This window comes from Orbicella franksi, chromosome 3 (genome assembly GCF_964199315.1).
Source record: "Orbicella franksi chromosome 3, jaOrbFran1.1, whole genome shotgun sequence".
NCBI classification, from domain to species: Eukaryota; Metazoa; Cnidaria; class Anthozoa; order Scleractinia; family Merulinidae; genus Orbicella; species Orbicella franksi.
Window position 1 is genome coordinate 16,451,108 of NC_138147.1, and position 12,816 is coordinate 16,463,923.

Sequence of the window (12,816 nt, forward strand, 5' to 3'; positions counted from 1 at the left end):
TAGCATAGTTTCGTCATGTCATATAGCCGACCCGCAGAGGAAATTGGAAAGCAGAAGAGTAATATTAAATAGGGTAATTACGCAATAATAAGAGATAGTTTCCTGAGAATGTTCGCAAAGGAAATTGAAAGGTTATATATTTACGCTTCACAGAGTCACGAAAACGGATCAGACAAAAATACTGTTACTAGAGTAGTAATCTAGTATACGAGTACTTTCAGATAAACGTTGCAGACATAACTAAATTAATAAAACTTGGATATATCCCGCTTTTTTAAATGTAAATAAGGGTTAAATCAGCGAAATGCCACCTACTATAGTAATACTGGTCTTTGGAGAAGCTTGCCGATAATCTGCCGAAGGATACATTATATTTACACAGGTTGTTTCACACACTGCGATCAATCAATCAATCAATCAATCAATCTTTTTTTGTACTCAGTCTTGCTAAAAAATTACACTGTTCAATGAAAATATGAAAGGTAAAAATTAGAGTACTAACTGCCTGGAATAATCATAGGGGCTAGCAGAGTCAGGCAGCCAGTTAACATCAGCATTAAACAGAAATAAAATACAGGTCAGCAAGAAAACTGAAGCACAAATGCAAACACAAGAAGAAAAAAAGAAGAGGAAAAACGCTATTTCTACGCTATGAAGGAAGTCTAAAATAGTTAAATCTATATATGAATACAAAAGATTAATATGAAAAGAGCACACACTATTGTTTGTTTGATCAGTGTTTGTCGTGGAGAGCAGTTTTCGCAATTGTATATTCTGAAACTGAATTAAAACCAACAACTGAACTGCGCAGAAAGGAGATTTGCAACCGAAACCGAAGATATCAACAAAACGCAACTTCATGCTACAGTAGCCACTAAATATCTTGTATAAACAAATTGACAGTTCTCATGTAAACAAGCAGAAATCTGCTTAAGTTTTACCTCCAATTTAATTAACTTTCTAGATAAGACAGAAACCAAGTCTCATCATAATTTAGCTAATCATCATGATTTTAATTTCTCATGCACTTTTCGACATGCGATCAATTATTTCTTGATGGTCAGCTTAGTTGTAATTATAGCAAATCTCGAAAATAAGCAAAATTCAAACAAGGGTTACCGCAAAACTTAGAAGTGTCCCAAAGAAATTGCAAGTTTATCTGTGAACGTCTATCTATAAACTATATCTGCAATATAGCTATTGGGTTTTCCTTCGCTTACCGACAAGCGTTTTTTGACAGTTGTTTTAGGGTACCACAGAGCTATTAAAAAACAACCGCAAGGTGTCTTCGAGAAGAAAATTCATAAAACATTTATAACAAGAGAACATCTGCTTTTCATGTCGTCAATGAATTGCTTAAGGCATTAGCTATTATGTTATTGCAAAGGAAAATTCAAAGTTAACTTTCGACCTACGCGGACAAGCCATGAACATGACAGAATTTCGATAATTTCAACGGTTTTTATTTAGCTACTCTCAAAAAAAAAAAAAAGGAATATTAGAAAAAACTAACCTTGTTTTGTTTACTTTGGCACAAGGGTCTATCAATACAGAAAGTATGAACGAAATCGATTCTTTGGCTGTGTCCGCGATTTTGATGATCATATCGGATATTTACTGACACTGACTCTTAAAACCAAGTAAAGAACTTAACCTTGAGTGTCCAAAATTAATTAATTTCTGTTTGCTAAAACGCTGTCTTTGTTGCACAGTTTGAAACCAGTCAGCTGTTTTTCGATTCTACTGATCTGAGCCTAAAATAAAACAATTGCCAAATGTTCCTATGGAAGAAAATAAAGAATGTATATATTTGTTTCCCTAAATCGAATTATGTACACCTTAAAACCCCTGCAAATTGATGCGAACTAATTAAACGAGAACAATGAAACAAACACTACGGTCGACTTATGAATAAAACCGCCTAAAAGGTGCTTGACGTTGTTTGTTTTATTTTGTTTGTATGATTTGGCTCAATTTGCAACAGCGAACATGCTACTTGTCATACCCACCAACGCCAAATGTAGTCTTTAATGAGCGAACTGAGTGTCACACGATAACCCGTTTTCAAGCAATGGCCGCGAATGAGTGAGTCAGAAAATACGCAACAACGATCCCGAAGTCACTGTTGGAAAAGAGAAACTTTATTGCCCAACATTCGCCGTGAAACGGTTTGAGAGGTCAAAGCAAGCAATGGCCTTCAATTCTTCACGGTTACCAGACAGTTGGTGTTCCTTTTTAGGCATTTTTAACGCCAGTGAAAGCACCTCACTTTACTATCGGGTAACCCTTACAACCTGTATTATCTCCTCACTTCTGGCACCGATGATAGTGGTAGCAAATGCTTTCATTTTGGCAGCAATTTGGAAGAACCCATCTCTCAGGACTCCATCTTATGTCCTTCTTGCTGGTGTGGCCTTCACTGACTTTTGCACTGGGTTACTAACTCAACCATTTTTTGCTGTGTACCAATGGGCGGATGTAACAGGAAACATTACGATGTTCTGCATTGCTGCTGTTATCCTACAATTCGTGGGATACTGTCTTTCCTCCCTTACAGTCATCGTCATCACAATAATGGCTGTAGAAAGATGGTTGCATATGAGCCGAAGATCTCTTCTTACAGTGCGTCGAGTCGTTATTATTTATATCATGTCTGCAGTTTTACTTATTGTGTTGAATGCTTGGCACATGTACAACTGGTATTATACAAAAGAATATTTCAGTGCACTTATTGTTATGTTATTGTTGGGGGCAGCACTTTGTTTTTTTATCACTGGCTTCTCTTATTTCAAAGTTTTTCGAATCATACGTCACCATCAAAGTCAAATACATGCAAATCAAAACGCCATCGACATCAACAAATACCAAAAGTCTGTTTTCACAATTTTTTATATTCTTGCAATACTTTTACTGAGTTACGTTCCCTACGTGTGCAATCTTGCAGTAATTAATATTATGGGCTATTTAAACCCTAAATTAGTGAGGGCCTCCATGAATGCTTGCGCGGTAATTGTTTCTTCTTCCTCGCTTGTGAACCCCTTGCTTTACTATTGGAGGATGAAGGAAATCAGAGATAGGGTAAGAGGTATCGTTAGAAACCTCTGTTGTGAAGAAACCGAAGAGGAATCATAATGATATTAATAGTGTCGAAAGTAATTAGATAATTACTTTAGTTTTCGTTTTACCGCGGTTTGAGATTGGCTGAGTAGTCTAATTGGTAAGTAATTGGCTTGGTTTTGGTTTTACGACACTCAATTGGAAACCGCTCCATAACTCTTGCGTGTTGCTTACATACAAAAGCTGAAGTGAGTTGAGCATTTTTTTTGTCAAAAATATCAGTACGCGAATCATACAATCATGGGAATTAGTAACTGATCATTACGCGAAAAAACAACTATTAGAAACCTTGGAATAAACTTGTAATCTAATCACACAATCAAGATATAAAATAAATAAAAGTAATTAATTAATTAAACAATTAAATAATTCGTATAGCTGCAATATTAGGACTTTCCTTTTGATATTTGGTGAAAAGTATTCCTATATGACTGGTATTAAATCTATCATTCTGGTTTTGGACTGAATCATTTATAGCTGAGAAATTCGCAGTTATGTGAACGTGCCCGTACATACTCTGTTATAGCGTTCCCATACATGCTCTGTAATTTAACAAATATTCTTTCTAGCTTGAGTATCAGAGCTATAAATCTGAAATTTAGCTCTCATGATCCCTGCATAATTGACTTAAAAACTCTTCATTTTGTTTTGGGATTCAATTATTCATAGCTGAGTAATTCGCAATGATGTGAATGCTGTGAGAGTCTAAATAATTGCATCATGTTTTCGTGCCACACTACAATAGCTCCGTTGGTAGGACGCAGGAATGCAGTAATTTTTTACCGTCCCGGTACAAAGGACTTTTCCTTTTTTCTTTTTTCTAACTTTTATTTCTTCTGAGGATGAACAGCGGTTGGGTATATCGTTTCTAAAACTCTGCCGTAGTTTTTTTGCAATTCCCTCAGCGCTAGGACGCTATGTCAAGAATAATCGTTTGGAAACTTATACCTGACAAAATCTGAGAACTAACGTGGACGGGTACTCATTACACCATCAAATGGTGCATCATTAAACCAGTGATCCCATACAAGGAAATCCCTCTCGCTTAAATTTGTGTTTGTCTAGCGCTGTATCCTAATTGCTGAAAAGTCTGATTTTCTTATCAGGAAATCAAAGTATAACTATTTAGAAAAGAGAAACTTATTCTATGCAGCCAGTCGGAAGGGGAATCGCTCCAGCCGCCCAGTTTTATGAATTTATGAAACCTGCCGACCATCCTCTAAACTACACGGTCTGATGATGGCCTCATGTGTGATCGTTCTATCTTAGAAGTTTGTTTGTAAAAGTGATATGAATGCAATCTTAGTTCTGCTAGGGAAGGATATCTGCGATAAGCCCGATGTTTGTCAAATTAAAATAGTCAGCCAAATTTTGACATGTTCACGTGATCTTGTTTAATTAAAATCTCGGTGGAAATCTGGTCTGCTGAATAATTATAAGTGTATTATCAAGAAAGGATGTTACGAATAAATAAAGAAATCCAGTCAGGGACTACTTAACAATCAGAACGTTTCTTTAGGTACGGAAAAAGAGAAAGCAAGTCAGAAGACAGTGATTCGATTTATATTTACTGATAGGAATTTTGTACTTAAGCAAAACAAAGCAATTGAGCCTAGTTCAGTATTGGAGTCAAAAGGTTCAATACTTTAAAGACTGACTTTCATTACATTTTCTAATCTTGTGGACTGAATAACGCCTCCTTAAGTAAAGTGAGGATACATGCAACAAAGGTGTTTTTAAGCTATATTCCCTTTCCCCAATCCAAGAGGAAAAAAGAAATCAATAAAAACAAAACATAAAAAATACCGCGACTACCTTGTTTCTGCGGTTGCCAGGGTTGATAAGTAAACAAACAAACAAATAAATAAATAAATAAATAGATAAATAAATAAATAAATAGATAAATAAATAAATAAATAGATAAATAAATAAATAGATAAAAAAATAAATAAGAGATATGTCGTGTCTTTTGTATGTGTGTCGAGTTAAAATGTTTAAAGAACGCCTGCTAGCACGTGAATTCGAATAATTGACAAGTCAAGTGAACATCAGTCGAATAGAATATCAATAGAATTTGACTGATGTAACAACTTTCGCGTGCACGTGACATTTTTCTTTTGAATAAGTACTTTCAACTTTACTGTTCTGAGAGTTAGTATGCATGTTAGTTCGCGAAGAAAGTTTCGTAAGGAAGTTCAGAGAATTTCGAAGCGAACGTAGATTGAGACGTGATGCGTAGAAACGCACATTAAGGCTTAGAAAATTGTACGACGCCGTGAAACTCTGAGGCAAAGGTCAAAATTAAAACGTAGAGTTTTCAAGATAAATAAATAAGTTTATTTATCGATATCGAGGGAAAACACTTTACAGTCCTGGACTGACAAACCGTTGTGGCCCTCACCTAAATTACAATAACAATAATCGGCCGTACAATAAATAAAATATATACTGATTTATAAAATTAATTACAATAATTTAAAAATTCCTAACTGTGAATAATTACGATAATTGAAAAAGAACCTAACTATATATGCTATATATGCAATAAAGAAATAAATCTGTGGAAGCCCAGTCCTTACTGGCTAACGTATCATGGAGAACAATTATTCTTTTACACTCTAAGATTTCATTTCCTATTAGAAACAACTGAAGGAAAAAAAAATTAAACCAAATTCACTAAGAAAAAATACAATAAAAGTTAACAAAATTTTCGTTTAAGTGAATAACACTCCCCTAAGGTGTTTTATGATGAATATGGTGTCCATTTGAGCCTGGTCTTATTTCTAAAACGAGATCGGTTAGCATACGTACTTATGCAAGCCAAAAGAAAAATACAGAAGCTCGTAAATTTCAGAACTAATTATCACTCGAAAGCCGGTTTCAGGGAAATGGCCTCAAAGAATATATGAGAATAAGTAAATCGACAAAGATTACCAAAGCATTTATGAAATGCAAAAATTTAACCCGTGCGTTTTTATCCTTTGCCGCTAAAAAGTTTCATAATTCAGACGGATACTTGAGGGACACTGAGTGCGCTTATCACGGGGGAAATTAACTCTGAAAAGCCATACTCCGCTTGTGGGAAAGGAAATTGATGACGATTAAGGGTCTGTTTACAAGGAGGGAGGGTTACCCTAGCAAGCGGGTTACCCTAGCAAGCGGGTTACCCTAGTACTGACACATTTCCTCTTTTTTTCCTTCGTCGTGTTTACAACGCAGCTAGGGGTACCCGGATAGGCAGGTTACCCTACCCGCATGCTGGGGTTACCTTGGCAGGTGGGTTAACTTTTTCCCTTGTAAACACTCCAGGTAGGGTTAACCCGCCTATCCGGGTTAACTTTCTAATTGTTTCCAGACCCTTTGAGTGTAACCGCGCATTAAGTGGTCCCGCGATGTAGGGTAACCCTACCTGTGAAATTTTGCTTGTAAACCCGGGCTATCTTTTGCCCTCCAGCTAGGGTTAACCCGCTTGTTAGGGTAACCCTCCCTCCTTGTAAACAGGCCCTAACTGGTACCAAAGGATGTATTTTGTTAGTTAGAGACTTCTGCGGACGCCGGTTAAGAAGGTTGTTCTAACAGCAATTTAAAATACCAAGTTCGTTGTAATCGTCCATGAAATCCCGACAATGTACTTGACAATGTAATCAACGTAATCTATTACTTTTTACGATCATTCTTGCTTAAAGACGATTTCTAATTAGTAGGCAGACCCACGCATGGAAATAAAAGTTGCTTAAATAGCATTGTTAAAGGGTACCAATTCTTAACCAAACCAACCGGCCCTCCAGGTTTGGGGGTTGGGCGCTGGGCTAACAACCCAGCCCCAGAAAAAAAAAAACAGACCTGTTACAGAAACCGCAACAACAAATCCAGAAAACAACTTGGCTCCGGAAGAGTCCTCTCCAGTAGAGGCTATGGTGCGGGCTGGTGAAAGCCTTCGGGAAGCCAGTGCGCAGACAACTCTTCTGACAGCCAAAAGCAAGACCAGAATAGGGACCTGGAACATCCGAACCCTATATGAGGCACGGAAATCTGCACAAGTGAGCAGGGAAATGCATCGCCACAACCTCAAGATGCTAGGGCTGTATGAAACATGCTGGAACGGCACTGGACGAACGCGACTGACGGGTGGTGACACTATCATCTATTCCAGACATGAGGAAGGACACCCACACGTTCATAGAGTAGCCCTGCTTCTGACACCTGAGGCAGAACAGGCACTACTCTCCAGGGAGCCAGCATCACCGAGGCTCCTGACGGCAAGGTTCAACTCCAAGGGGAGGAAAGTCACCGTCATCCAGTGCTATGCACCCACCAATGCAGCAGAGACCGAGGAAAAGGAGGCATTCTACGAACAGCTCCAGGCAGTGATGGATAAGATGCCAAGAAGAGACCTGAAGATCCTAATGGGTGACGTCAACGAAAAAGTGGGGTTAGACAACACCAACAGAGAACTCGTCATGGGAAAACATGGAGTTGGCGTCCAGAACGAGAATGGAGAGCTACTCACTGAGTTCTGCACCTTCAACGACCTGGTCATTGGAGGCACCGTGTTCCAGCACTAGCAGATCCACAAGACGACAAGGACATCACCAGATGGGAGGTCTGTGAACCAAATCGATCACGTCACCATCGTAAGAAAGTGGAGGAGAAGCCTGCTGGACGTCAGAGTCAAACGAGGAGCAGACGCAGCCTCGGACCATCACCTGGTGGTGGCAGACCTGAAAGTCAAGCTGAAGGTCTACAGAGACCGAGTAGACAGGCCATCCCACAAATACAACGTACACAGCCTAAAAGACAAAACAAAGGCTGAGGTCTACCAATGTGAACTGAGAAACCGGCTCAGCGCACTCGCCCACCAACCAGAAGAATCAGCAGAGGAGACATGGCGTGGCCTGAGGGACACCTGGAAGGCCACATGTAACGAGGTCCTAGAGAAGAAAACTAGACAACACAAAGAGTGGCTGTCAGCCAATACCTGGACCCTCATCAACGAGAGGAAACAGCTGAAGAACGACATCAACCAGACCCAAGACCTGCAACAGAAGCAAGATCTACAGGCCCAGTACTGGGAGTTGAACCGACAGGTCAAGAAAAGCACCAGAGCGGACAAGAGGGGCCTCATACACGATCTCACAGAAGAAGCAGAAACAGCAGCTGGCGAAAGAGACATGAAGAGGCTGTATGAGATCACAAGAACACTGTCAGGGAAGAACAAGGCCCCCTCAAGACCAGTGAAGGACAAGAACGGCGAGACCATCACAGATGAAGCCAAAGAGAGAGCAAGATGGGCAGAACACTTCCAAGAGATTCTTAACAGACCCCCACCTCAAGTTCCACCTGACATCCCACCAGCAGCAAACCAGCTAGAGGTGAGCATCAATCCACCAACCAAGGCCGAGGTCAGCAAACTCATCAAGTCCTTGAAGTCAGGCAAGGCAGCAGGCCCATACGGCATTCCACCAGAAGCACTAAAGGCGGACGTCCAGACCTCCACAGAGATGATCCATCCACTCCTGATGAAGATCTGGGAGAACGAGCAGATCCCAGAGGAATGGAAGAAAGAGTACCTGGTGAAACCGCCGAAGAAAGGGGACCTGTCATCATGCAACAACTGGCGGGGAATCATGCTGCTCTCCATCCCAAGTAAGATCCTGACAAGAATCACCCTGGAGAGACTCAAGAAGGCCCTGGACGAAACTCTACGAGAGGAGCAGGCAGGTTTTCGCCAAGACAGATCCTGCACAAACCACATCGCCACGCTGCGAATTATAATCGAGCAGTCGCTGGAATGACAGACCCCACTGTAATCAGTTTTCGTCGACTTCCAAAAGGCATTCGACAGTGTGGATCGAGGCGTCATCTGGAGGCTCATGCAACACTACGGCTCCCCCCCCCCCCAAGTTCATTTCCATCATACAGCAACTGTACGACAACTCCAGCTGCCAAGTCATACACGATGGGAAGTTGACGGACACATTCCAGGTACAGACCGGTGTTCGTCAAGGCTGCTTACTGTCGCCGACCATCTTCCTTTTGGTAGCCGACTGGATTATGAAGCAGGTAACATCAGACAAAAAGACTGGCATCCAGTGAACTTTCACCAAACAGCTGGAGGACCTGGACTTCGCTGACGACATTAGCCTCCTCTCACACAGACACCAGGACGCACAGGAGAAGCTGTCCCGCCTCGCCGAAGAAGCTGAGAAGACGGGCCTCAATATCAACACCAAGAAGACGGAGGTGATGCCAATGAACAACAAGAAACAAGAGCCCATCACACTCCCCGACGAGGACCTGAACGAGGTGAAGTTTGTCTACCTGGGCAGCGTCGTCAACAAAGATGGAGGAACAGACGAAGACATCAAGAGCCGGATCAACAAGGCCAGACATGCATTCAACACCCTCCGCCCCATTTGGAACTCTTCAGCCCTCTCCCTCCACAACAAGATCAGAATCTTCAACACCATCGTCAAGTCTGTCCTACTGTATGGCTCCGAAACATGGAGAACTACCAAGTCAAACACACCCACAAGCTGCAGACCTTTATCAATAGATGCCTCAGAAACATCATCAACATCAGATGGCCAGACGTCATTTCCAAAGCCGACCTCTGGGACAAGACTGGTCAAAGCCCCATTGAAGTGGAGATCAGAAAAAGGAAATGGGGGTGGATCGGCCACACACTCAGGAAGTCCCCCTCAAACGTCACCAAGCAAGCCCTTGACTGGAATCCACAAGGAAAGCGAAAAGTAGGAAGACCGAAACAGGCTTGGCGCAGGAGCACTGACGCAGAGGTGAAGGCCATCGGAACGACATGGGCATAGCTGAGGAGGACCTCACGGAACCGAGTGCGTTGGAGGGGTGTTGTTGCGGCCCTATGTTCCTCAGGGAATCAAAAGGCTTAAGCAAGCAAGCAAGCAAGCAATTCTTAACTAAAAGAAAGGAACGTACGTGGAAAAGGCACGAAACAGATAAAACAATTGTATTTTAAACCCATTGCTGGAAGATATTTTGGATTAACGCATTTTAACAACAGCAGTAAAATACAAAAGCAAACAATTGTCAAATACTTGTGAAATATTCGCGGCTAGTCTGACGCGGCGTTTCGTCTCGGCCAAGAGACTCTTCCGAGACCTTTAGCAGTTCATTATCCTTCTTGCATACTCATTAGCATTTAGTTATGGGAAAGTCACCCCAGACTGCGCCCCGCAATCGCCGTGGAATTCGCTAGCTAACCCAAACAATCATACCAAAAATAAACCCCCAGCCTTACCCATCCTCAACCAAACTAATTCTCAACCCTCACTAGTATTTCAACAAGATTGTCCTAAATGCTATAGAGAAAACCATGCCAAATTATTTCAAACCTTGAACGCATTTCCAAAATTTATTCCACAAAAGCAAAATGAACAAGACAAGGCCAAACGAGCCTGAGAAAACTATGAAAAACTATGCAAGCTAACGAAACTTCTTGTAAACATTCGCTAAAATCTACCTCTATCGAAAACAAGAAAACCAAGTCTCAGAATGCTTTGGGAAAACCACACAAGCTTTACATCCTGAAACATCCGTAATATTTATTTCCACAAAACACGATAAACGAGAGAAGACCAAGTGTTCAGAATGCTATAGTAAAGCCATGCAGGTTGTTATACTGCTTGTAAACTTTCGCTAAATCCACTTCCAACGAAGACAAGGTGTCCGTCGCCCCACCAAGGCCAAGCACCTGATTCAACTTAATATAATGACGTGCCGACTTTGAGGACTTCCAGCCCATGTGATCCATGATCGCCTCAAGCTTCGCTCCGGCAATGGCTAGCGAAATTGCACAACTACTCCTTAGACCATGTAAAGTAACGTTCCGATTAGCAAACGCCGAGATTTGGCGAACATACGTACGTCGAGCCGCGCCCGAGCCGCGGCCGACTCAAAAGTTGCTGGCAAAATTTCTCCAGATGGGTTGAGGGACATAAACAAAACTCCTTGACGGATAGAGATCTTTAATAGGTCGCATAAGCTAATGTAAACTTTAACTGCAGTCACCGGGCAAAGAGAAGAGTCCGCATGACGCTTGAGAGCAAAAACGTTTGAAGTGCGTCTCGCAAAGACTTAGTGAGTGTATGGTTAAAGAGTAGAGCCTTTTTTCCCGAAAATAAAGAATCTCCTTTGTTTTCATTCGACCGAGATCTCCGGCCCTGTCGCCACCAAAAGAATTGTATCTTAAAAAAGGCTTGATCTATTGCCAGAACAAATAGCTGTGCCGAAGAACGAACGTGTACGTTCATGCGCTTAGCTATTTCTGCAGATAAAAACACCAAATCCTGAAGAAAGAATGGTTCAGCCTGTCTCTGCATGACTCTTGCGACGAGCTATTCCTCTCTGACAGCCGATAAATAGGACTTAACCAGTGGTGAAGCTGCGGGGTCGGCGATCCCAGGGAAGAGACTATCAGTTGCGGATCTCCCATACTTGTTAAATGTAGCTCTCAATTTAAAAATAATCGAGTCAACGAAGCCGTATGCCAAACGCTTAAGGCAAACACAAGAAGAAACACTCTTCTCACCAAACAAGGGGCAGGTATCAATACGTACCACTGTCTTGCCAAAATTATCCTTCCAGATCAAGAAGTCAATCACATCGTCAGGTATTGCCGAGCAAATGTCCCTCTTCGAGGTGGATTCTAAGGACTGTGAAAACTCCATGTCTAAAGCACTTCTTTGTTTTTTGATAAGGGGTAGCCTGTTGCCTAGCAACCAAAGTTTTCCTTCGCTCCCTTATCGAACACAGGTCGATAGGGGCCTTGAGACTCTTTAAAGTTTGAAGTGACCTTGTCTGACGCGGATAACCACATCTCTGACAATAGCGAAAATCAAAATCATTAGGTTTGGAACAAATCTGACAAGAAACAGATGGCTGGAAAAGTCTGGGTACCAACGGCAAAGACTGAAAAGAGAGAAGGTTTCTCCTGTTAGGTTGTTGACGACATGTTTTTTCCAATCGTAAATGCTAAGAGGCTATACAGAGAGGAACCAGGTATAAAACCATCCTTTGAAGGGAAAAGGAGCGTATCCGGTGATCCCTTCTCGGCCACCAAAACACTGTGGCTGGACAAAGCATTTAATAACGGGCACCACCTGGGTAAGGGGGACATCAATGGTACCACTACCGTAACAGCTACATTCACTGAAGCGAGGAGACGCAAAAGAGGCCCAATCAGTGAAAATGGTGGGAAAACGTAGGCGTTAACGCGGTTACCATCACAAACAGAGAGGTCTTGGTTAAAAACATTGACACCCGATGACCCTGGAGTAGGGTAGGGAGTAAAGTACTTTAACGGGTTCCCTCGTCAGTCACATTGAACATTGGAATCTAACGACATCAAATCAAGATCATGGCCATTAATTTCGCCAAACCGACGCTGGACGATTTACCAAGCCTTAGGAGAAAGCATAGCATCTGAACGAGATAGTCTCCTGGAAAACCACTCTGCCTGGTGTAGGTGAGAAGGAACAAAAGACTTTTCCAGGGAAAGGTTTCTATCCACCCAGAACTGGAAAATCAATTGCGAAATCTGAGTTAACTTACTAGAGCGTGGCCCACGGCCAGATTAGGCGTAGAAAACAACCATGCTGTCTACCTGTGCATCAATCCTACAATCAGAAGCGCTTTTACGAAGTGACTGCAAACCCCTGAGGA

General features: G+C 41.7%; 4 protein-coding genes across 4 annotated transcripts; 3 read left to right on the top strand and 1 right to left on the bottom strand.

The window, feature by feature from the left end:
* The first annotated feature begins 1,662 nt into the window (after positions 1 to 1,662).
* Positions 1,663 to 3,132, top strand: LOC145482362 (uncharacterized). Its single transcript, XM_081461001.1, has one exon. It carries the CDS (start codon positions 2,191 to 2,193, stop codon positions 3,130 to 3,132), a length of 942 nt encoding a protein of 313 aa, XP_081317127.1. The 5' UTR covers positions 1,663 to 2,190.
* A 3,899-nt stretch (positions 3,133 to 7,031) lies between these two features.
* On the top strand, positions 7,032 to 7,682 carry LOC145481513 (protein CFDP2-like). The gene has a single exon (XM_081460005.1). It carries the CDS (start codon positions 7,032 to 7,034, stop codon positions 7,680 to 7,682), a length of 651 nt encoding a protein of 216 aa, XP_081316131.1.
* Positions 7,683 to 7,713: 31 nt separating this feature from the next.
* Positions 7,714 to 9,873, top strand: LOC145482364 (uncharacterized). Its single transcript, XM_081461002.1, has 3 exons — positions 7,714 to 7,720; positions 7,837 to 8,834; positions 9,229 to 9,873. The coding sequence occupies exons 1-3, from the start codon at positions 7,714 to 7,716 to the stop codon at positions 9,871 to 9,873; spliced, it is 1,650 nt and encodes a 549-aa protein (XP_081317128.1).
* A 1,616-nt stretch (positions 9,874 to 11,489) lies between these two features.
* LOC145482365 (uncharacterized) lies at positions 11,490 to 11,822 on the bottom strand. The gene has a single exon (XM_081461003.1). The coding sequence runs from the start codon at positions 11,820 to 11,822 to the stop codon at positions 11,490 to 11,492; it is 333 nt and encodes a 110-aa protein (XP_081317129.1).
* Between the last annotated feature and the right edge of the window lie 994 nt (positions 11,823 to 12,816).

Coding starts and splice junctions, on each gene's coding strand:
- LOC145482362 (XM_081461001.1), top strand. CDS start 2,191: ATGGCCTTCAATTCTTCACGGTTACCAGACAGTTGGTGTTCCTTTTTA.
- LOC145481513 (XM_081460005.1), top strand. CDS start 7,032: ATGGTGCGGGCTGGTGAAAGCCTTCGGGAAGCCAGTGCGCAGACAACT.
- LOC145482364 (XM_081461002.1), top strand. Junction 8,835..9,228: donor AAACTCTACGAGAGGAGCAG/GCAGGTTTTCGC, acceptor TTCACCAAACAG/CTGGAGGACCTGGACTTCGC.
- LOC145482365 (XM_081461003.1), bottom strand. CDS start 11,822: ATGGAGTTTTCACAGTCCTTAGAATCCACCTCGAAGAGGGACATTTGC.